Source organism: Euprymna scolopes, chromosome 20 (assembly GCF_053919585.1).
Source record: "Euprymna scolopes isolate OS-2025 chromosome 20, ASM5391958v1, whole genome shotgun sequence".
In the NCBI taxonomy this organism is placed as follows: domain Eukaryota; kingdom Metazoa; phylum Mollusca; class Cephalopoda; order Sepiida; family Sepiolidae; genus Euprymna; species Euprymna scolopes.
The window spans coordinates 46200608-46223176 of NC_136501.1; the positions used below are offsets into that span (position 1 = coordinate 46200608).

A 22569-nucleotide genomic window follows, 5' to 3' on the forward strand; every position below is an offset into this window, starting at 1 on the left:
TAATTAGATATGTCGTATGGTTATCCCTAATCGCTAAATAAAACCGCTAACGAGTTGAATGATTACGACATAAAATTGAACTCGGGTTCCTGAAACGGAAACTTCGTTTGTTTTTGTTTTTTTCTTATCAATATATTTACATTGTTATTTTGTTTTCATTTTCAATCATTCGAACAGTTTTCTTTTTCAAGTAATCCAAGTTACAAAATTCCCACTGTTTACTATGCTAAAATCACAATGACTAATGTATACCTATTAACCCTTATCCTTGAGTGGCCTCTGGGCCTTGATAAGTGGTGACACCCATGTAAAAAAAAATCACTCGAACAGTTTTCTTTTTATAATGTATAGTTTTAAAAGTTTAAAAACTATATAGTTTTTACTTCAGGAAAATTAATGGGTCAGTTTTTACGATGTGCCCTGTTAAAATACTGTTAAAAACTCGCTCAATATATGTTACCGTGACATAGGTTGACATATATTCGGCGGGTTTTTAATAGTATTTTGTATAGTTTTTTATTTATAACACCTTTTCCCGAACTTACGGTGTTAAAGAGGGTGTGAGACGCCATCTTGAATTTTCCAACACATCGGTAAACACTGTATGTTTTTCGAGCTGAATAAATATATTACATTGAATAAAAACACAAAAAATATATCCAGTTAGGTAGAAAAGTAACTTATCTTGCCTTTGATAACATTTATTTATATATTTGTTTTTGACTATTTTTTCGCATCTATGTGTACAGTAATACAAACCCACGATATGAATACCCACGTTGTTATATATATATATATATATATATATATATATATATATATATATATATATATATAAATGAGATTATAGCAGTTAAAAAACATTTTTAAAACACACACACCTTTTTCAAAGTGATCAGAAATCGTATAAATGTAAAAAGGGTAAATTTTTAACTTAATCACCTTTAACGTGACTTTTACAGTTTTTTTTTTAAATGGAATTCATTTACCGATACAAAAGAAATGATAAGTAAATAAATCCATAAATAAATATTATAAATGGTTTATTTTAATACTTGCCAGGATGCGGAGGAAAATGAATGAAAGGGGAGGGGAATAAAATAAAAACATTTTGGAAACAGAGTAAGTTTGAAAGAATTGCTTTGCACAGAAAGAAATTAATGAAAAAAAAATAAAATTAAATTTCTTTTCTTTCTTGATTTTTTTTTTTAGCTTTTTATGAAAAGGGAAGTCAAAATTAAGACTATAAAAAACAATTTTTATTAAGAGCGAACCTCAGTCGTCAGGTCTGTAAAAAAAAGACGTGGAATAATCAAGAAATGTTTTCTAATACAATTTTTTTACTTATGTGTTCATTTGTCTCTTTGAAGGTCGTTTGTTTAATATATCGGTTTGCAATATAATTTTGTCATTCTGTCAGACTCAGATTTTAAATCTATATATCTATAAAAGTGAAAGTGTGTGTGTGTGTGTCTGTGTACATTTCCCTACGAAATACCTCTGTCAATTTTTAGTCTACAGACTCGAAATTTGATATACAGGGTACTGAGATTTGGAAAAATCTATGTGATCGGTTTTTAGCCAGAAATTTGGCGATTAAGGGGTCTAAGTTCAACGATTTGAGCTTTGAGAACTCTACCAAACTTCTCCGACAATTTTGGGTCTACACACTTGAAATTTTAGATATAGCTTCCGTGGACATGGATCTAACTTAATAACTTGATTTGAGGCCAAAACAATAAATTTTCAGGGGTCATAATAGGGGTCAAAGTTTAAAAAATTACCCCCTTTTTTTTGCTCAGCATACCCCTCCAAACACCCGGGTAACGCCGGGCACCCATGCTAGTCATTGAATAAAGCTTCAATTTTCAAGACTTTAAAAAAATAAACGGAATTTAGGTACATATGGTAGTGGTAAAACTATATTTAAACTACTTTCAGATTATTATACATAGTTATTTATAAAATAACTAGCCTGGGTGCCCGACGCTGCCCGGGTGTTTGGAAGTGTGTTGAGCAAAAAAAAGCCGGAAGTGGCGAAGTCAATCGAAAATATCGACGAAAAAAGCGACCCCTCCCTGTAGGAAAGTGCCCAGTTGATGTTGAAGGAATTAATGTTTTTAGCCAATTTTTCGATATTTGTCGTCCGAAGGGTCGAGCTTTAAAAGGATACTAATCTCGTGAAAATCCGTTGCATGTGTCGAGATTTTTAGGCAAACAAACATATATACATGCATACATTAAAAAAGGCAGGTGGGATTTATATTATAGATTACTAAATAAAACGTTATAAATATTCTTTTCAGTGCTTCTACAGATCTTGAACCTGACAAAATCGACTTTTTGTCAGAATGCTATTTTACCTATTTTTTCACTTTTCCCATTTTTACCCGTGCCATTTTTTCCGGTGCCATTTTTACCGAGCACGACGATTTAAGATACACCGAACATCCTAACTTGTTATGAAAAGTGACCACATGTTGGATTTAGGGAAGCATAAAACACATCCATCTTGGTTTATGAAAATGAAACGCAATGTAACTTCCATAACTGAAATAAATAAGCTTACTTCCGGTTTTAAGCGTAACTGTTGCCAGCTATTAATAAGCGAAAATAAATTATATAAAATATAAATAAATTTCAAAATAAATTAAATAAATCGACAAATAACATTTCTAAATACAGTAATCAAAACGACCCTATCATAACAAGTAATTAATAACATACAGCTAATTATTAAAATATATTTTCTTTAATGCAATGTGCATATGAGGGTACTGATTGAATGTAGATTTCTTTTGAATACATAGTATATATAAAAATCATGTTGGAAGAAAAAAATCTATATAAGTCTGTTTTCAGTATGAAAATTAATTTGTGAAACAACGTACCTCGTGTATGTATTAATTAATTTGTGAACAAACCAGCGGAGGGGAATATGACTTCATTATCTCTATCTCTACTATTAAATAAAAAGAACGTTGTCTGTGAGTTCGTTCTCTATGGATTCGAAAACGGCTGGGCCGATTTTTATTAAATTTCACACGAAAGTACTTTATATGCCTGGCAGTGTTCTTAGATAGGTTTTGTATGAGAATGTCTTCGATAAGTATGCAAAATACTAATATCGATTTCTGTCATCTGTAGAAAGAGTTAAGAGTTTGATTATCATAAGTTATAATATGTTCGTTAGCTTTTTTTCTACACTCGACATTTCGTCTGCTACATCAAGTTTATTTATGTCCACAAACTCATCTAAGTCTCATCCCTCAATTTCTCGTTTTAGTTCTTCAGTTTCAATAAAAGATAATCACTCATTCGTTCTTATCACGCGGGTTTGCCCTGCAAAGTGTTTGCTCTGTTAGTCCAAGCAGGCTTAACTCATTCCAGTTTTGAAGTCGTTGTATATATTGCTTAACTGAGATATCACTTTTCAAAAAACATTTCATCATAATTTTATTTAAGGTCTTAATACAATTAGTGGTAGAGTTTCAAGGGTTTCTCTGGATAGCGACCTGGGAAGTCTTGTTCCTTAACGGACGTGGGACCTACGCTTAATGTTCCGAACCTACTTATGTTGTTGTTAGTTTGATAATTTTGAACACTTATTTTAGAATAATACAAGAAATGATTCGTGTAAGGTTTCCCTTCCCCGGTACTTTTTATTGAAATGCTATCTCAGAGTTGCTCATCAAAGCTTAATACCCAATTTTGGCTATGAAATGCAGTTAAACCCGGCTGGATGTTAACTACTGTTGCTTTATATTAGGCATTCAATAACCTTAGATATGTTGCCTGCAATATGGCTTAATTGAGACTTTCTACCCTCTATGTCATTTGACGCATGACTTAAGTTATTTTAATAAGCACTATAACATTACTATACTTATTAATATCAATACTTATTTTTATTTTAGTTTTCATTAGTTTTCAAATCCATTTCGCGAAGTTTCACTCGTAGTTATTCGATGCTAAGGAAATATTTGTTGTTTTGGTTATAATTTATACAGTTTTATTTTGCAGGATGTTATCTTGTGCGAAGAAAACATTTGCTGTCCTCCTGGGAGTGTCCGTCATCTTCCTTGTGTATATTAATTTTGGTACGAGAAATAAACGAAAACAAGAAAATTCAAAACATTTTAACAAACATCACATCGTTTATAACAGTAACTGCAAAATCCCCAAATTTGAACCATTTCATAAACCGGAAGTGAAGTATTTCAGAATGAGTAAAGGGAAGACCTGCCCATTCAAAATTGATTTTACTCACCAGAAAGATAAGCGGTTGGTTAATATGACCGGTTTGACGATCTTTTGCAAAAGTACAGTTAAACACTGCGAGTACAGTGATATCATCCGGGTGGATGACAACCATATCAAATATTCTACACCTACCAAGTTCCATGGAGATATCAATGTGACCAGCGAATTCATTAGGGTCAAATGCTTTTGTTCCAACAAACAAAGATTATACAAAAATTTCCATGCATTCATGCAGCCAAGGAACAATTCCAATTCTTCACGGTTAAAGATTCAAAATAGCCCAAGAAATTACCATGCAAATATGTTGAATGTTGTCATGATCGGGGTAGATTCATTGTCTCGTCTTAACTCACACAGGCAATTGTCAAACACAAGAAAATTTCTCTTAAACGAACTACATGGCTACAACAAAATTGCGGACAATACCTTTTTCAATGTTTTAGCACTGTTATTCGGAAAATATGATTACGAAATTGGATGGACCCTCAAGTCCACTAAGAAATTTGATGAGTACGACCAAATCTTGAACAAATTTCGACAAAAAAGATACAAGACAATGTATATTGAGGACGCTTCTGATATGCCCGTATTTAGTTACTTCCGTCAAGGTTTTAACGAACCGCCAACCGATTATTATTTTCGTCCAATGTCGATGGCAATATTTAAAGAGTCTCGTGTGCTGTCACGAGATAAGATGTGCGTGCGCGGAAGATTGTACCAGGATTTTATTTTTAACTATATGTATGACTTTATTAAGCTGCATAAATAAGAAAAGCACTTCGTGTTTAACTTTAATACATATCCATCTCACAACCAACTAAATGCAGCTGGGCGCATCGATTACGTTCTTCGAGACTTTTTCGTCAAGTTACACAGTGAACATTTGCTTAACGACACCCTCTTAGTTCTATTTGCGGATCACGGAATACGTGTAGAAAAATTTCGAGAAACCTTGATGGGTACGCTAGAAGAGAGACTTCCAATGATGTATATTGTACCTCCAAAATGGCTGTCCGTGAAATTTCCAGTATTATGGGAAAATTTGAAAAAAAAAAACAGTAAACAACTGACCCCGCCTTTCGATATCCATGAGATGTTGGTGACGGCCCTTGACTTTGGTAACTTCGAACGAAAACTGCCGAAGATCGATTTGAATGCTCGTGGTATCAGTCTTTTCGGTCCAATACCAGAGAACAGAAGTTGCGAGACGGCAAAACCAGATTGGTGTACTTGTAAAAGAATCGAGAAACTACAGACTAATGATGCAACCGTGAGAAAAATTGCCATTTTGATTGTAGCGCACATTAACAAAATTCTTCAGCCCGAAAAGGAGAAATGCGCGTTTCTGAAACTACACAAGATCAAAGCAGCCGGTACTACGTATACTAATGGCAAAATGATCTTGAGCCGTACATGTAAGAACCACTATCCTTTAGAGACATGTAAAATGAAAGTTATACACACACAGCTGCGCACCATCTATCATTTAACTGTAAGAACCATCCCAGGTTTTTTCGTGTTCGAAGCGTCAGTCAATTATAACACCACTCATAATTATATTACAATGAAAGGCGATATAAGCATTTTACGTTTTTGTAGCAACCAGTCTATTTGTATATCAAGAGGCGACCTGAAAAAATATTGTTATTGTCAATAAATTGTCATTGAGTTGTATTCATTTTCAAAAATAAGCATCATGAAAAGGGTAGGCTCTCCCATAAAAAAATAACGATAGAAAATGCTCCGCCAGTGTTCATACTAATCTTCATATAAAACCATAGAATGGTTCTTATTAATATTGTGAACACAAGTCCTTGCAACCCTACGTCGCCATCTTCCGGCACGGTTACGGAAACAGCCAGATAATGTCGATACAATAAGTCAATCAGTAAACAGCTGTCAGCAGACAAATTTCAGTGACTTCACGAATTTCATTTTAAACAGACCCCCCCCCTATATACACACAGACACTCCAACGATTTTGTGTTTAAGTCGAAAATGGATTTTAATACGTAGTGCGATAGCTTTAATTCTCCCGGGTCATCACTTTTCCCAAGAAGGAAAAATTATTGCAGAAAAAATGAAGAAAGGGTTACAAAAATTGTGAATTTATGTTCAGAATATCCGAAACGAGCCCACAAAATAAAACTAGTGGAAAAAGGAAAAGTTGTTAAACTTTTTCTTTAGTCAGCACATCAGCTGTAGATTTCTCAGGACGAAAGCTGTATTGCTTGTCACTAAATAGGCTGTTTTTGTGGTTGATTACTTCTCGATTTATCATGAATCCAAGTAACTTACACATGATGTGTAAGAGACTTGTTACCCGAATTCATGAAATCTCTAAGAAACTATTTTCGTAAATTCAGTTTCCGCGTAAATAAAGCGTTCGCTTTCAGTTCAGTTTTATATATAATCTTTTATGCTACGAGTTTTGCATTAAATTTTCTTGTCGTTTGCCGTTCTAGTTATTCCCTAACCGATATCTTTTATAGTCACAAACCTGAATAATATTTAAAAATTTGTTTTATTGCAATTTAAATAAAAAAGGGTTTTGTTTGAATAGATATTAACTAGAGAATTTTTTAGAAGCGTTGCGTTGATGTGTACTTCAGCTAGTATATACATAGAAATAAAGAGATACTAAAACAGATGTAACATGTTATTACGTTGGAAGGATTTGTTTGCTGTTTGATTAACGTTTTCTTATAGAAATAATTCCAAACAAGGTGTGAAACCATTTGATGTAACGAGCTAACAAAAAACAAATGTATCTGGAAATAAAAAAAACAGGTTGTAGGTAGGAGGAAAACAGTAAGTAGGAAAAGATTTCCACAATCTTGTACTTTTTAGAAAGAAACTACTGGAATAGAAAGCTGCCCGATCAGTCTTCTTGCTAATATTCACATAAAATCTATGGCAACACATCAAAGGCCGTAAATGACAAAGTTCTCTCTGCTTCTCTCTCCTCTGATCTTGAGCGCACCGTACAGTAGGGGAAGACGTGGCTGGTTACTTTTAATGCATCTAAAACCAAGCTCCTATCTTTACATCAGCGCTCTGATCTTCATCTGGCATCAATTGAAATGGATGGCTCTCGTCTAGGGAAGGCTCTATGTTTTGATAAGCTTCTGGGATTGACCTTTACTCCTGACCTGAAATGGAAAACGTACATCAAGTCTATTGCCAAGGTCGCTGGAAAGATGGTGGGATCCTTCTACCGCTCCAGAAGATATCTCACTACTGATGCAATTCTCTATCTATATAAAAGCCAAGTACATCCAAGGATGGAGTACTGCTGTCACATCTGGGTTAGAGCTGCTAAAATCAGCCTACCCTGCCTTGATATAGTACAAAATAGACTTCGTGGCTTAGTGGGGGATGCCCTTTTTTCTTTCCTGCAACCTCTCTCCCACAGAAGAGACGTTGCGAGCCTGTATTTGTTTTATCGTTACTTCCATGGCAAGTGCCTGTCTGAGCTCCAATCCATGATCCCCCCTCGCTAATCTTTCACGATAAACACCCGTCTAGCTGAAACCACTGTCAGAAATTTTCCCCACTCTTTATCTGTGTCAAAACCAAAACGTAGATTCCATGAACAAATCTTCCTTAGAAGTGCACGCCAGTGGAACTCTCTTCCATCTACCTGTTTCCCACCTGACTACAACTTGGATGTTTTGAAGTCCAACATAAACAAATTCCTGATGAACCGCCCCCTTAAGTAAAACACTTTATCAAATCTCCAATACTAACGATTACTACGATACTATCCCATTGATTACTGTACACGCAATAACCCTTATCCCCGAGTGGTTTCCGGGCCTTGATAAGTGGTGCCTTCCATGTAAAAAAAATCATGGAATCAAGTCAATTTATTTTTCAATCTGTAAATTTTTATAGTTTTTCATGATTTTAAAGCAACAAATTTACCTTTGATCTTGTATTTAGAGTTGATGATTTCTTTTCGAATTCTCTTCAGATAGCGAGGGTAGCCTTACTTGCTATTTTTTTTCAAATTTCATTGAACAAGTTTAACGTTATTACACCTGTGTTGCCACACCAATTATAAAGTGATATGTAAATAACACAGTAATTTTTTTAAAAATTCTTTAATGTTCTCCAAATTCTCATAGAAAAGGATTTTATTCCGTATGAAGGATTTGTAAGCTGTCCTCCTTGGGTTCATCACCATGGTCTTCGTGTATGATTATTTGGTAACAGCTATCACTAAAAACATGAAGAAATAAATTGTCTATATATTATTTAATTGGAATTCATTATTGATAATGAATTCCAATAAATAATATATATATACAGGGTGTGACGGGCCCGTACGAAAAAGGTAAGCAAATAGAGAGAGAGAGAGAGAGAGAGAGAGAGAGAGAGAGAGAGAGAGAGAGAGTATCAGCAGAAGCAAGGGCGAAGGGAGGTAACTGAGGCGGCAAAAAGTTTTAGTTGCCGCGAAGATAAAAAAAAAATGGTGTAGACGCGACGCGCCATGTGGGGTGGAAGAAAAAGAGGATTACCGAATTAACCCCACCAAGACTTGGAAGAAAAAAAAAGGGAAAATATCTTTTCTTTTAATGCGGAAGGCAAAATGAAGGGTGCGAAGAAGGAAGTTTTCATAGCGGGGTCATAGTCTTGTAACAAAAAAAAAAAAAAGAAACCAAATATGAGCTTGGAAGAGGTCTAAATGTTTGCATATATATTTCCTCTTTTCTCTACCATGAAATGCGGATGCATTATGGACACAAATACAAGCGTCTCTCGAAAAGCTTGAAGAAATGAAGAAAAGCGAGCTAATTGCAGTAGGAGAGAGACTGGAGTTAGAAACAAAAATGAGAAAAAACAAAATTATCGGGATAATACTAGAGCACATGGTGGAAGAACAGATCTTCGCGCCAGAAACGCTAGATGAATGGCATAGTGACTACAACGAATTATCAAGGGAACAACTAGAATTGGAAAAATATAGAATTGAAGCAAAAGTCGATTGGAAAAAGCGAGGATGGAACAAGAAATTCGGATAAGAGAAATCAGGTTGGCTGAGGCAACGACAGAAATTGTATGATTCAAAAGGGGTGAACGGAGACCCAGAAAAAAAATCAAACAGCTCATCCTGATCGAAGAAATTCTAAATGGATTACCTGATGACATGCCGATACACTTGAATGAAAAAGGAGCAAAATCAGGCAGTGAGCTAACAACACTGGCTGACGAATATATAATATTCCGTCGGAAAGAAAGAAATAAACTGCAAATAATAAATCGGGCAAATGAACCGAAAGAAATCGCTATGCGAGGGGATAACTCAAAGAATGGCCGACCAACACAGCTACAGAGGATGAACCCACCCACGTGTTATAAATGTGGAAAAATAGGACATATATCAATTCAATGCAGATCGAATCGAGGAACCGAATTAAAGAACAATGTGGGAACTAAGCCACAAGGAGTAATTTCGTCAGTGCCAAAACACGATATATATAAACCTTTCATGAGAAAGGGAACGATAATAAGGAAGGGTGGAAGAGAAATACCGATAAAATTATTGAGGGATACGGGGGCCGCGCAATCGGTGATTCTAAGAAAGATGGCGCCCCAAAACAGAATTATCAACCACGTGGTGATCAGAGGAGTAGGAGGATGTGATATGAAAATACCAGTGATAAAGATTAAGCTGAAGGCAGGGAAGATTACGAGGATAATAGAGGTGGGAATCATAGATGAACTTCCTATGAAAAACAGATTTATTACTGGGGAATGATGTAAACATAGAAATAAACGAGATAGACAGATATGATCTCAGACGAAGTACGGGAGCATATAATCTGCGGAACGAAAAAGGAAAAACGAACAGAGAACGAGAAATGACGGCACATAAGAAGGAAAGCAGGGAGCCAACGCCATTCTACCAAGTCGGTGACAGAGGACTCAATGTTAAAAAAATCACAAGAGGAATTAAAAGAGGCTCAAAAAAGGATGTCAGCTTAAAAAATTATTTGAACAAATAAACAAGCCCACAAGTGACCGGTATAAACAGCAATAAATTATAGAAGAAGGAATATTAAAAAGGAAATACGACGGTCAAGAGTTACCGGGAAATAGAAGGGATATGCGATGCCAAATTGTTTTACCAAGTGACTATAGGAGAGAAATGCTAATGTTAGCACACGAAGCCCCACTAGCTGGACACCTAGGTGTGAACAAGACCTACGAAAAATTAACCAGGCACTTTTACTGGCCCGTAATAAAAACAAGTGTCAAGGAATTTTGTAAATCTTGTAAAACGTGTCAAACGGCGGGGAAACCACAGTTTGGAATTCCCCAGCACCACTTAAAGCCATATCCATAACTGGGAAACCGTTCGACAGGATACTAATAGATTGCGTAGGACCCTTGCCGAAGACAAGGACAGGACATCAATATCTGTTAACATTAATGTGTGCTAACACAAGATTTCCGGAAGCAATACCATTGCGAAATATTTCCGCAAGAAAAATAATCGAGGAATTATTAAATTTCTTTACAAAAATGGGGATACCAGAAATTATACAGTCTGATCAAGGAACAAATTTCACGTCGAAATTATTCAAAAAAGTAACAGAAACGTTGGGAATTCACCACGTTACATCGAGCGCTTATCATCCTCAATCGCTGGAAAGATTTCATGCTACCATTAAGAGCATGCTGTGAGCACACTGTATAGAAAGGAAAAATGAATGGGACAAAGAGTTGCCGTTCGTATTGTTTGCCATGAGAGACGCTAAACAAGAATCCTTGGGGTATAGCTCTTTCGAATTGGTATATGGCAGAGAATTGAGAAACCCGATAAAAAATCATTAGAGAAGAATGGGAAAATTCAGATAAATGGGCCGAACCCATAAGGGATTATGTTGCGACTTCTCAAAAAACCTAAACAAACATCAAAAAAACTATTCCGTTATCAAGAAGGAAGCATTAGCGGTTATTCTTGCAATCGATAACTTTGAAATATACCTCACATCTGGGAAAGATCCAATTGAATTGTATGTCGACCATGATCCGATCACATTTTTGAGCAAAATGCGAAACAAAAATAGACGACTGCAAAATTGGTTTTTAATCTTACAGGAATATCCTTTGAAAATACAACATATCAACGGAACAGAGACCAAAGTAGCAGACACGCTTTCGCGTTGTCAAGTGATATAAAAAAAATAAATAAATAAAAGGTGCTGAGATAAACAAATAAATTAGACGCAATCCAGGGACTGGATTTAAAAAAAAGAAATTTTTCTGATAATTTTTTTTTTTCTTTTATGGAGGATGGTGTGACGGGCCCGTACGAAAAAGGTAAACAAATCCGTCGAAACAGCACGTTGACAAGATAACGAGAGAGAGAGAGAGAGAGAGAGAGAGAGAGAGAGAGAGAGAGAGAGAACGTAGAAAAAGAATATCAGCAGAAGCAAGGGCGAAGGGAGGTAACTGAGGCAGCAAAAAGTTTTAGTTGCCGCGAAGATAAAAAAAAATGGTGTAGACGCGACGCGCCACGTGGGGTGGAAGAAAAAGAGGATTACCGAATGAACCCCATCAAGACTTAGAAGAAAAAAGAAAAAAAAAGAAAAGGAGAAGAATATGAGCTTGGAAGAATCTAAGGTAATACAGATATCTTTTCTTTTAATGCGGAAGGCAATATGAAGGGTGCGAAGAAGGAAGTTTTCATAGCGGGGTCATAGTCTTCTAACAAAAAAAAAAAGAAAGAAGAAACCAAATATGAGCTCGGAAGAGGTCTAAATGTTTGCATATATATTTCCTCTTTTCTCTACCATGAAATGCGGATGCATTATGGACACAAATACAAGAAAAAGGGATCAAATGTTTTAATAAAAAAAGATCGAATGTTTTGAAGAAGTGATAAAAAAAATCAAATTCAAACTTAATGTGTGAATAATTGTTTTATTATTTCAGCATATAAATATATTGAACTGGCACATATAGTTACATGCAATATGACTTTTCATTTTATAAATAAAAAAAAAAACAAGAGAAATCTCCCTCTCTCTATATTTTCTATATTGGATAATAAAAAAATCGCGCGTGATGTACTCGTGGTTTGGAATTAAAATATAATCCACTCTTTGGTTTTCTTTTTGTTGTTTGACGTATGTAAAATATCACACGATGGAATTGATAATTCCGCATAACCTCAGTGCGCTTTGGATTCTAGTCGAGACAAGCCAACAAAAATAAATATATTCGAATCTTTATTGTTGTTGACCTCGACGGCGAAAGGAGAACCATAGCTTAGCGCATTCGTTGATTGGTCCTTTCCCGAGACTCGTATGTATTAATTATATACATACCCAACAGCGAATGTCACAAGGGTGACCAAAAAAAAATGGGCCCCAACTCTAATTATGCCCTCGTTTCTTAGTGTTTTGTCCGAGTGAAATGAAACTTTGGTCACAACTAGTTTATTATATTCAAAGTATCACATCAAAACACTAGGGTCCTTGGCCTTTTTTTCTCTGTTCTACAGCATATGTTCTAGATGGCCTCCATTTAGCTTTTGTTTTGTTTTGTTTTGTTTTTTGAGGGGGTCACCCTGTACCATTCGGTATGGACTCGACCATGGAAGATCAGATAATGAATAAACGTGAATTTATAAGACCAAAGAATCCAACCTTGATTGCTCTTCGGGGCCCGTGGCGCAGTGGATAGAGGCGTTTAATCTACGGTTCCAGGTGAGAATTGTCTGAAGATAGTGGTTTCAATCCTACTCAAAGCCGGCCAGAGGCTTACTTAGCCAAAACGTGGTGAGATGACAACAACTATGGATGGCAGTAATTGCTGCGAATGCAGTCAGGAGATTCGGAGTTCCTATCCCGTCGCGGTTACCACCCGCCAAAGGCCAGAGGAATAGTTGGCCGAAACGTCGTGAAATAATAACTAACAAAGATGATGATAATAGTCCGCAATAAATAAATTAAATAAATTGTCGTTGAAATGTATTAAATAAATGAAACATATGATGAGAAATGTTGTTTATTATTAGACGATTTCAATGAACTGAATCAGACTTTTGTAAAGAGACAGGAAAAGTATCTTATAAAGATACTAGCTAATAACTCTAAAGTGTCACCTATCGATGGAAATGCTATTTCTAACTTAATCCGTTTTTCAGTCACGGCGTAAAATACGATTATTTTAATTGGATTTATCGAACTACTGTTCTCATCTTGAGTGTAATTTTTCACAACTTCCGGTCGATGTAACCTCCGACCTTCTTCAGAAGTATCTTGTCGAACTCGGGAATTTGGACGGTATTTCGAGCAGAACCCTTTATTTACTTCACGGGAGTAGCGTGCTCTTGTTCCGCCAGCCATAACTAGACAGAGGTCTTAAGTATTTCGTAATTGTATTTTTGGTCACCCACACTGAATATTGAACCTACAACCTTCAGGAAAATATCACTTTTTACAAATGATTTTTCTAAGTACTCTACCAATGCACCAAGAGTTTTTGCGGACAAATTCCTGAGTTCGACAGAAATATTCCCCAGTTCGACAAGATATATCTGAAGAAGCTAGGAGGTTATATAGACAGAAACGTTGTGAAAATCACACTCAAGATGAGAACAGTAGTTGGATGAATTCAAATAATACGAATAACCAATCCTTATCTCAAAAATTCAGAAACGATTTTTTTTTAAACGTTAACTAGGTTCTCTATAAGTCAACCGGTGTTTCCTTGTTGTAATGTGTTTGAAACGTGTGTCAAATAAATGGGACAGCGTGACAATTGTATTGCGACAAATTGACTGTTTACATGGATTTTAAAAGCTGTGGAATACAATACGTATACACGGAACCGAATTATTAAACATGACAATACGATGAAAATGCAATTTAAAACCTAAACCTCACAAACCGACAAAAATATTATTTGAAACGGATCTAATGACAATACAATTACAAGTTACACCTGGTAATACAAGGGAAAATTAATTTAATTTTTTTCTTTTCGCGTGTTTATGTCGCCTTTGCTGACCAGATTTTAAACGAAACCGGTTATTTAATCTACATCGATTGAATCGCAAATGGCTCTAATTGCTTAACTCTTCACTTCATTTGGAATCGCTTTCTTAGTTTCTTCCCAAAGCAAATTAGTTTTTACAGGACCGTATTTACAACCAACGAAAATAGTTTCAAACTCCAAAAGTAAGTCTATGGGAAAGTAATAAACCAGTGCAATCTCAGAGACTCTTACAAAACCTGGTTAACAAAATCAATTTTCGCCAGAATTCTCAAGATGGCCGTACTTTGACCAGCACCCCCAGAACGAATTCTCTACAACATCCCCTCCAATAAAATCGACTCAATGACTCTCATACAAGCTTTCATCTTGCGCATTAGCGACAGAGATGAATTTTTATTTACAGCTATACACGCATTAACAAGAACAAGTTAAACAAACGCACATACACAATGTCACGCTGCCGAATACTCACATAGTATATTACTTACATACGCATATAATTCACGCTTTGAGCATTTTGACTTGTGATTATTTACTCAACTGTTTGCACCAAACCGGTGTTTGGACTATGAACATTTAGAGATTGAAATTAACTTATTGATTCTTATCTTTTATATAAAATATTTTATTATAAATTTCGTTATTCTGAAATTTTCTTTACAAAACTCTTGTTTTTAGTTAGCACTTGCTAACTGGCAACCTTGCTAGTCTCTTAATGTTTAATTTATTTCTATATGAATGCCCGTACATATATGTATATTTATCTATCTATCTATCTATCTATCTATCTCTCTCTCTCTCTCTCTCTCTCTATATATATATATATATATATATATATATATATATATATATATATATATATATATATATAGACCACCCGTAACCCGTTGAGTCAGTATGTTATATTAGCTATGGAATTCATGTATGAGCGTGCCACTTGCGACGTAAAGAAAATACTTTTTTGTGACATAACAGACACATTTCTATGAAAGTATATTAAAATGAAAAAAGAATATAGATAGATTTCTATGAGTAGTTCTGTTTATAATTGTTTATTTTTGAAAAGAAAATTAAAGCCATTGAATTATAAGTGGTTTGCCATACTTATAGGTAAATGTGAACTGAACAGATACCATAATACTTAAAGTAAAATTCAAATTTTGGTATATCTTTTAATTTAAATGCGAAAAAAAAAACAATTGAGACGCTGAAAACGTACACAGTAAAACAATACGTTTTATTGTCGCGTTATATATTTGTAACGCAAATTTAAAAAAAAACATATTTTCAAGATTATTCATTTATGTTGGCAGTGTAGAAGAAAATGTATGAATGTTTTTTAAGAAAGGTGTATTAAAAAATGGAGAATAAATTAAAAAAAAAATGAAGGCGGTGGGTAAATCGCCGTTGTAATATATATATACATATATATATATATATATATATATATATATATATATATATATATATATATATATATATGAGTGTGTGGGTGTGTGTGTGAGGACAAATACTCAACGAGTTTTTATGTACAGACTTGAAATTTGGTATATACACATGTGGAAAACTTTTTAATCAGTTTTCATCCGGAAAATGGCTGCTAACGGGTATAAATTGATACTTGAAACTCATCGGATTTTTATCTGTTTGTTATTTGCTTCACAACAGCACTTGCGCGAATTGTTCACATGTTATGTTAAAAATTACTAGGTTTAAAATCACTTTTTTAAAAAAAACCGTCAAGCAGACATAATGGTTATCGTACTAGAGTCACTGGTAACTTGATTTTGTAGTCGATCTGACATCTACACAACGTAGCCGCCTTCAACCTCAAACACCGCCTCGATACGGGTCCAGAATCGGAAGCATGCCTTTTCCATAAACGCCGGCAGGAGCTCGGCGAATACACAGCGGATGGCAGCAATCAGTCTAGCTTTGGTGTTGTAACAGGTTATGTTGGTGATGTTTTTCAACGTATGACCAAACGAACTGGTTCAGGTCGGGGAAGGAGCGGCCAGTGAGAGAAGGATACAAAGTCGTAGCAATCTTTCTGAAGCCAAACTGGGTCTCTTTAGACTTGTGGGCCGACGCCAAGTCACAGTCAGGGTCTGCCAGCGACCACCTGAGTGCACCAGGGGATTACCACACTCTTCAGCACATCCAGGTACACTTTGGTGTTGATTTTTAAGCCAACTTCGGAGATGTAAGATGGCATGATGTGGCCCTCATTTGAAACCACACCAAAGACCATAACCGCGGCCAAAAACTTCGTTGAACTGTGCACTCAACCGTTGAACTGTCCACATTTATATTTTGAGGGTACTGGCAATGGTCATGTTGTCATAACTTGGATCGATAAAGAGCATGAGTTGTATAACAGCGCATCTCCGATCTCGCTTGTTGAACATTGTGTCACTTTCAGACATAATAGGAGGCTCCTATCGCTCTTGGGATCTGTATACAATTGACGAAGTAGTAGAAAACCTGTTTTCATCAAACTGTAATGGAATCATTTCGTCTTTTCTAGGACAATTTTATCGTTCCACCCTGTATTTGAGACAAATGTACCTGAAATACCGGGTAGATAATGGCATTTTTTTCGTCTCGCTCTGATTTATTTATTTATTTAGTGGCCTCTCCTCTATGACTATCATTCATAATGGTGTAAAAAGGTTTGTTCGTAGGTGTGTCTCCACAACACCCCCTCCGAAGCCTTTTACTCTCTAATAGTTATTTTTTATTTCCTTTTAATATATTTTCTTCATGAGGTTAATTGTTAAAGGCAAAGTAGATTTTCTTCTTATTCCCCGACTTTCGTTGTTCAGGCGAAGATTGAAGAGTGTAGAGGTCAATGTGTCGTAAAAACTTTTATGGGTTCTTTCGATCCACCCTGCGTGTTTATAGGACATTTTCATGTCGTTTTTTATGGTTAATGTTTCTTATGGGTGTGTCTTTGGCCTTTAATTGTATACATCATCTCGCCGATCCTCACAAGTATTGTTTCCTTCTCCCAGTACGGCATATTCTTTTGACAACTTTTAAAAAACATTTTCGGACCTATTTTTCGATATTCGTTTTTCGGTCTTACTTGTTTTTGACTGGAAAATTTGTAAAACACGGATCTCACCTGCCACAACATCATAGTGTAGTATCTGTTATGATGCTCTACTTCACCTTTTCTTTCCTCAGTCAGTGAAGGAGAAATCCTTCATGATTGGAGAGGAACAAAAATAAAAGTTATCTCAGAGTGACTCTTTTTGGAGAGCTGGATTTTCCTCACATTTAAAACCGACCTTGTGTCCAATTCTGCCCTTGTGGAGAGGCAACTAAATAGGCGAATTATTTCTTTCGCTAAACGAGTTGATAGTATATCCGGTTTCGGGCGATATACTTGAAATCATACGGGTTTTACCTGGCCATCCTTTGTGGACGAATCTTTCGCTGTATAATAAGAATGACAGCTCAATCCAAAAAACGTTAAAACCAGACACACATTCAAATAATTCGCCTCCTCCATTAAGGCTTGCATTTACAAATATCCGAGGACTTAGAACTAACTTAGATAATGTAGAATCATTTCGCCTAGCAAACTCCCTGGATATCTTAGCACTAAGTGAAACTAACTTGCACTCCTTCATCCCATCTAACATCTTTAACATGTCCGGTTATCTTCCACTTTGTCGTAAGGACTCTGACAGACACATGCACGGACTTGAAGTCTATATTCGTAACACCCACCCATATCTAAGAATGCTAAACTAGAATCGGGTGACCAGCTCTTCATGTGGTTTAAACTAACTTGAAAACATAGTGTTAGCTACCTGTATTTTCTTTATCGCTCTCCATCAAGCCAGAACTGTACTATAATCAATTATGTCTCTGACAGTATAGACATAGCACTTTCCCTTAACGCTAGCGCCCAAATACATGTGTTTGGTGATTTTAACACCCACCACAGAAATTGGCCTGGCTTTTCTAACTACACTGACAAAGCTAGTAGCGCCATTCATAACTATGCTATATCCCATTCTTTGACACAGACACTAACATTCCCGACCCGTCTCCCAGATCGCCAGAACCAGCAAGCCTCAGTTTTGGATCTATTTCTGAACATTGTTCCTGAGAACTGTGGAAAAAATGCTCATTGCCCACTCGGGAATGCTGATCATGCTGTGAAAATGATAGACATTACTCTAAACTCGCGAACCCAAGTTGAACCGATATTGCTTAAAATGGAAAGGTCCTACAATAAGGCTGACTGGGACGCCTTTAGAGATCACATCAGAGACGCCCCGTGGGGAAATATCTTTTCTATTCTAGCAGAACAGTGCGCAAATGAGATTACTGAATGTTTTAAAGCAGCAGTTGCAGCACATGTTCCACACTCCCAATGGTTTATTTCTACTTGCGCAGCTGCCATTGCTCCGAGGCAACACTCATACTCTCTCTCTCTCTCTCTCTCTCTCTCTCTCTCTCTCTCTCTCTCTTTACCGGGCTAGAAAGTTATTTACGCCTGAAAGTATCCTGTCTCTCTACAAAGCAACCATTCGCCCATGTATTGAGTACTGCTGTCACATTTGGGCTGGTGCATCTGCTACTAGTCTCTCGCTCCTGGACATGGTCTAAAAGAGAATCGCCAACCTGATAAGTCCCAAACTATCATTTAAGCTGCATCCCTCTACCTGTTTTACAAGTATTTTAATAGTGGATGCTCTGTCGAACTACAAGCCTTTGTGCCTCTCGACGAAAATACCCCGACAAACCCGACAAGCAGCGAAGTCCCACCCCTACAAAGTAGAGACCTCTAGATGTAGGAAGGCCTTCTACTCTAATAGCTTCTTCTCCAGAACTACTAGACTTTGGAATTCTCTTCCGGTTTCCTGCTTTCCCAACTGTACTGACATTCAGAAGTTCAAGTGTAATGTGAACAGACATCTTGCTGCTAAATTCCCTACATAGTATCCCAGCAACTTAGGTCCCTGATAGTAGCTCTCTGCACCAAAGTGGCAATGTGCATTGTTTGGGGTGAAAATGTAATTTTAAAAACAGCTGTTGCAAAGTGAGTAGACGTACGAAATGTTATTCTCCTTAGTTGCTATGTTTTTGTCTTTTTTATAATCTTGCAAATAAAATCCTTTTAGAGCGCTTTGCTTTTTATTTCCGACAATTTTACATGTAGATCCCGAACGGTATTTATTATTATTGACTTTACTTCACAGCTTGACGAAAGAACTGGTATGACTGAGTCTTCTAGTGGTTGGTTTCAATCAACGATTACTCTGGATGAACCATCTGCATGGCCAATTCTATGAGTTGATAAATACTCTAATTAAAATTTAAATCATAGTTGAGAAGGATGGTACCCCATCTCAAAAGTCTATTTGGAGTAAATTGGTAGTCCCTTTATCGATTCAAATATTTTTATTAATGGTTTATGATCAGTTTACAGATTAAACGCCTTCCATGCAGATTTCTATAGAATTTTGTTACTACGAAAATTATACTGAGGACTGTTTATTATTTTTTTTTCAATTGTGCTGTACGCGTTTTCTGCGGAAGTAACATTGTCAAGGAGTTTGCAGTGGGTTTTTTATTCTGTCTGGCATAAGATGTAGTACGCATGTAATACCATACGAGCTAGCATCGCAAGTGACAATAATTTCTAATTATGCGTTCAAGAAAGTCAGACATGATTTTGATGTTAGTGTCGTTTTTATATTTGAAAATCTGACTGTCACTCAATTGTCAAATTCCAATTTTTATCTATTTTAAAGTAATTCATTCGAATGGGCGCGTAATTCATGCGTGTTCTTCACGAATACTTCATAATAATTGGATAGCCCATAAAAGCTTTGGAGTACGGTGAGATTTCTTGAGAATACCATATTTTTATCTTCTGCCCGCTCTGAATCACGGTCTCTTCCGCTTCGTGTCAGCGATATCTCCGAGATATCTTATTTGCTTCATAAAAAAAAATCACGTTTTTTCTCTAAAACCGGAAATTACGTATTCTCTCAAAAACCTCATATCTGTTACGGATATTCCCCGAGAGATTTTCTTGCTATTACGATGTTATCCATGTAGGTATACGCGAAGTCCAGGCACCCTAGTATGGTGCCCATGGCCTGCTGGAATATCGCAGATGCAACCTTAACTCTGAATGCCAACCTATAAACCGTGCATGAACCTCTGTTTAGTATTGATACATAGGAGTTTTGCGCACTCCTCAACAGCGACATGAAGATAAGTATCGCTTAAGTGCATCTTGGAAAATTTATTCCACAATTCATTTCATAAAATATCTCGTCTAATGAGTAGAGGGGATAGTGGTAATCTTTTAGAGCTTCTTTAAGACCTGTTGAAAAATCCGCACGGACGCAAATTTGATTGGCCTTTTTCTTTACATATACAGTAGGTGCAGTAATTTATCCTAACTCTTATAAATTAGAAAACAAATATGATACTGACAGGTTAAATATAACAATCGACAAACTTGAATGAAACTGAATTTATTGTTTGTAAAAACATGTAACAATATTTAATCTGTCCTTGATGAAACGGATTTGTATATGTATTTCGGAGTTAGAAATGCATACCTGCCAACGGAACAGACAAATCTTTATCCACTTTATATATAAGATTAATGACTAGTTTTAGACAGTTCTTTATAATAAAATACAATCGTACGTAACAGTGTAAGTGTGGGTAAGTAGCAACTATTTTATATTGAAAGCTCAAAGGGTTTCCTTTTCTTTGTTCTCAATCTTGATAAGCCATCCGCAAGGCTAATTTGTTTTGATGGCAGGTACTCCAATCTAAAGTTATAATTTGGTAGGACAGTACCCTATCTCAGTAGTCTATTGACAGTATATGTTGGTAAACCTTTTCTGAATCCGATAATTGTAAGTAACGGCTTATGATCGGTTGGTAACGAGAACGTTCTGCCATGTAAGTATCTATAAAATGTAGTTGCCGCGAATATCATTCTTATAGCTTCTTTTTCGATTTGTGTCTCGGCTGGCAGTGGCGTTCTTGGTGCATGGTCGATCAGTTTTTCGGTACCGTTGGGCATTATATGAAGTATGCAAGATCCAATACCATATGAGCTTGCGACTATTATTTTCAGTTGTGCGTAAGAAACAGTTCCGATTTAGAGTATCTTGGACTTTTTTTGACGCCACTTAACATTCAGACGTCGACTTCCAGTCTTTTTCCTTTTTTAGTAATTCATTCAGCGGGGCGCGCAAGTCATGCATGTTCCTAATGAAGACCTGGTAGAAGATTGCTAGTTCCAGAAAACTTTGGAGCGCATGTACATTATCGGAAGCAGACATGTTTTTTATGGCTTCTGTCCTCTCATTTACGCGGCGTCTTCCATTTTTATCAATTATGTGACCTAAGTACTTTATACTGTTCATGCTGCGAAATCATGCTTTGCTTATTTTACTTTAAATCCGAAGTTTTAAATTCTTTTAAAGACCTTATGTATATGTTTGGGATTTAAAGACCTTATGTATATGTTTGGGATTTAAAAACCTTATGTATATGTTTGGGATTTAAAGACCTTATGTATATGTTTGGGATTTAAAGACCTTATGTATATGTTTGGGATTTAAAGACCTTATGTATATGTTTGGGATTTAAAGACCTTATGTATATGTTTGGGATGCTCGTCTGCAAAGGCTCGCAACGTCTCTTCTGTGGGAAAGAGGTTGCAAGGAAGAGAAAATGGCGATATTGTAGTGGCGTTCCAAAAGTAATGTCTTTTTTATTCTGCTCGGGTAAATGAGAGGAGATTACAAATTGCATCGTTATCATGATTAGTCTTATCCATTCATGATCTGAAAGTTTCATTTCTCTGTTGTAGATATTGACGGTATTAGACACTTAGAAAACAAATTCTGTCATGGACATGCGTCAGAAGAAGAGATCTGTCATTGAATTACTCAGAAAAATACATTGAGAATAGTGGTTACTGGATAGAAAAAAAATCTCGAACACGAGAGGTCGCTTGTTTAATGGTACCGTAGCTCTTCAACTATTTTTTTAAAAATAGGAGGCCTTACTTTTAGAACGTAATTACTCATAAGTTTAGGTTCATATGTATCCGCTATTTCTGCTTATTTCACAACGTTTCAGTTGATGTAACCTCCGACCCTTTTCAAGTGTATCTTTTCGAACTCGGGGATCCGTACGGGATCGTGAACGACACCCATGTTTACTCCACTGCTCTCTTTTCGTTAGACATGACTTGCTAGAAGTTGAAGATAATTTTTCATTGTATTCTTA

At 36.1% G+C, this 22569-nt stretch overlaps 1 protein-coding gene across 1 annotated transcript; it reads left to right on the forward strand.

Annotated features, from left to right (window-relative positions):
- Window positions 1-4024: 4024 nt before the first annotated feature.
- Window positions 4025-22221, forward strand: LOC145241589 (uncharacterized). The gene is made up of 3 exons (XM_080104677.1): window positions 4025-4871; window positions 5091-5678; window positions 22148-22221. Exons 1-3 carry the CDS (start codon window positions 4025-4027, stop codon window positions 22219-22221), a joined length of 1509 nt encoding a protein of 502 aa, XP_079960803.1.
- The last annotated feature ends 348 nt before the right edge of the window (window positions 22222-22569 follow it).

Bases quoted from the DNA above. Each gene is read 5' to 3' on its own strand.
- LOC145241589 (XM_080104677.1), top strand. From the start codon at position 4,025: ATGTTATCTTGTGCGAAGAAAACATTTGCTGTCCTCCTGGGAGTGTCC. The intron at 4,872-5,090 runs GTTTTAACGAAC...AACTAAATGCAG, and splicing joins ATTTAGTTACTTCCGTCAAG to CTGGGCGCATCGATTACGTT. The intron at 5,679-22,147 runs GTAAGAACCACT...TCTCTGTTGTAG, and splicing joins AATGATCTTGAGCCGTACAT to ATATTGACGGTATTAGACAC.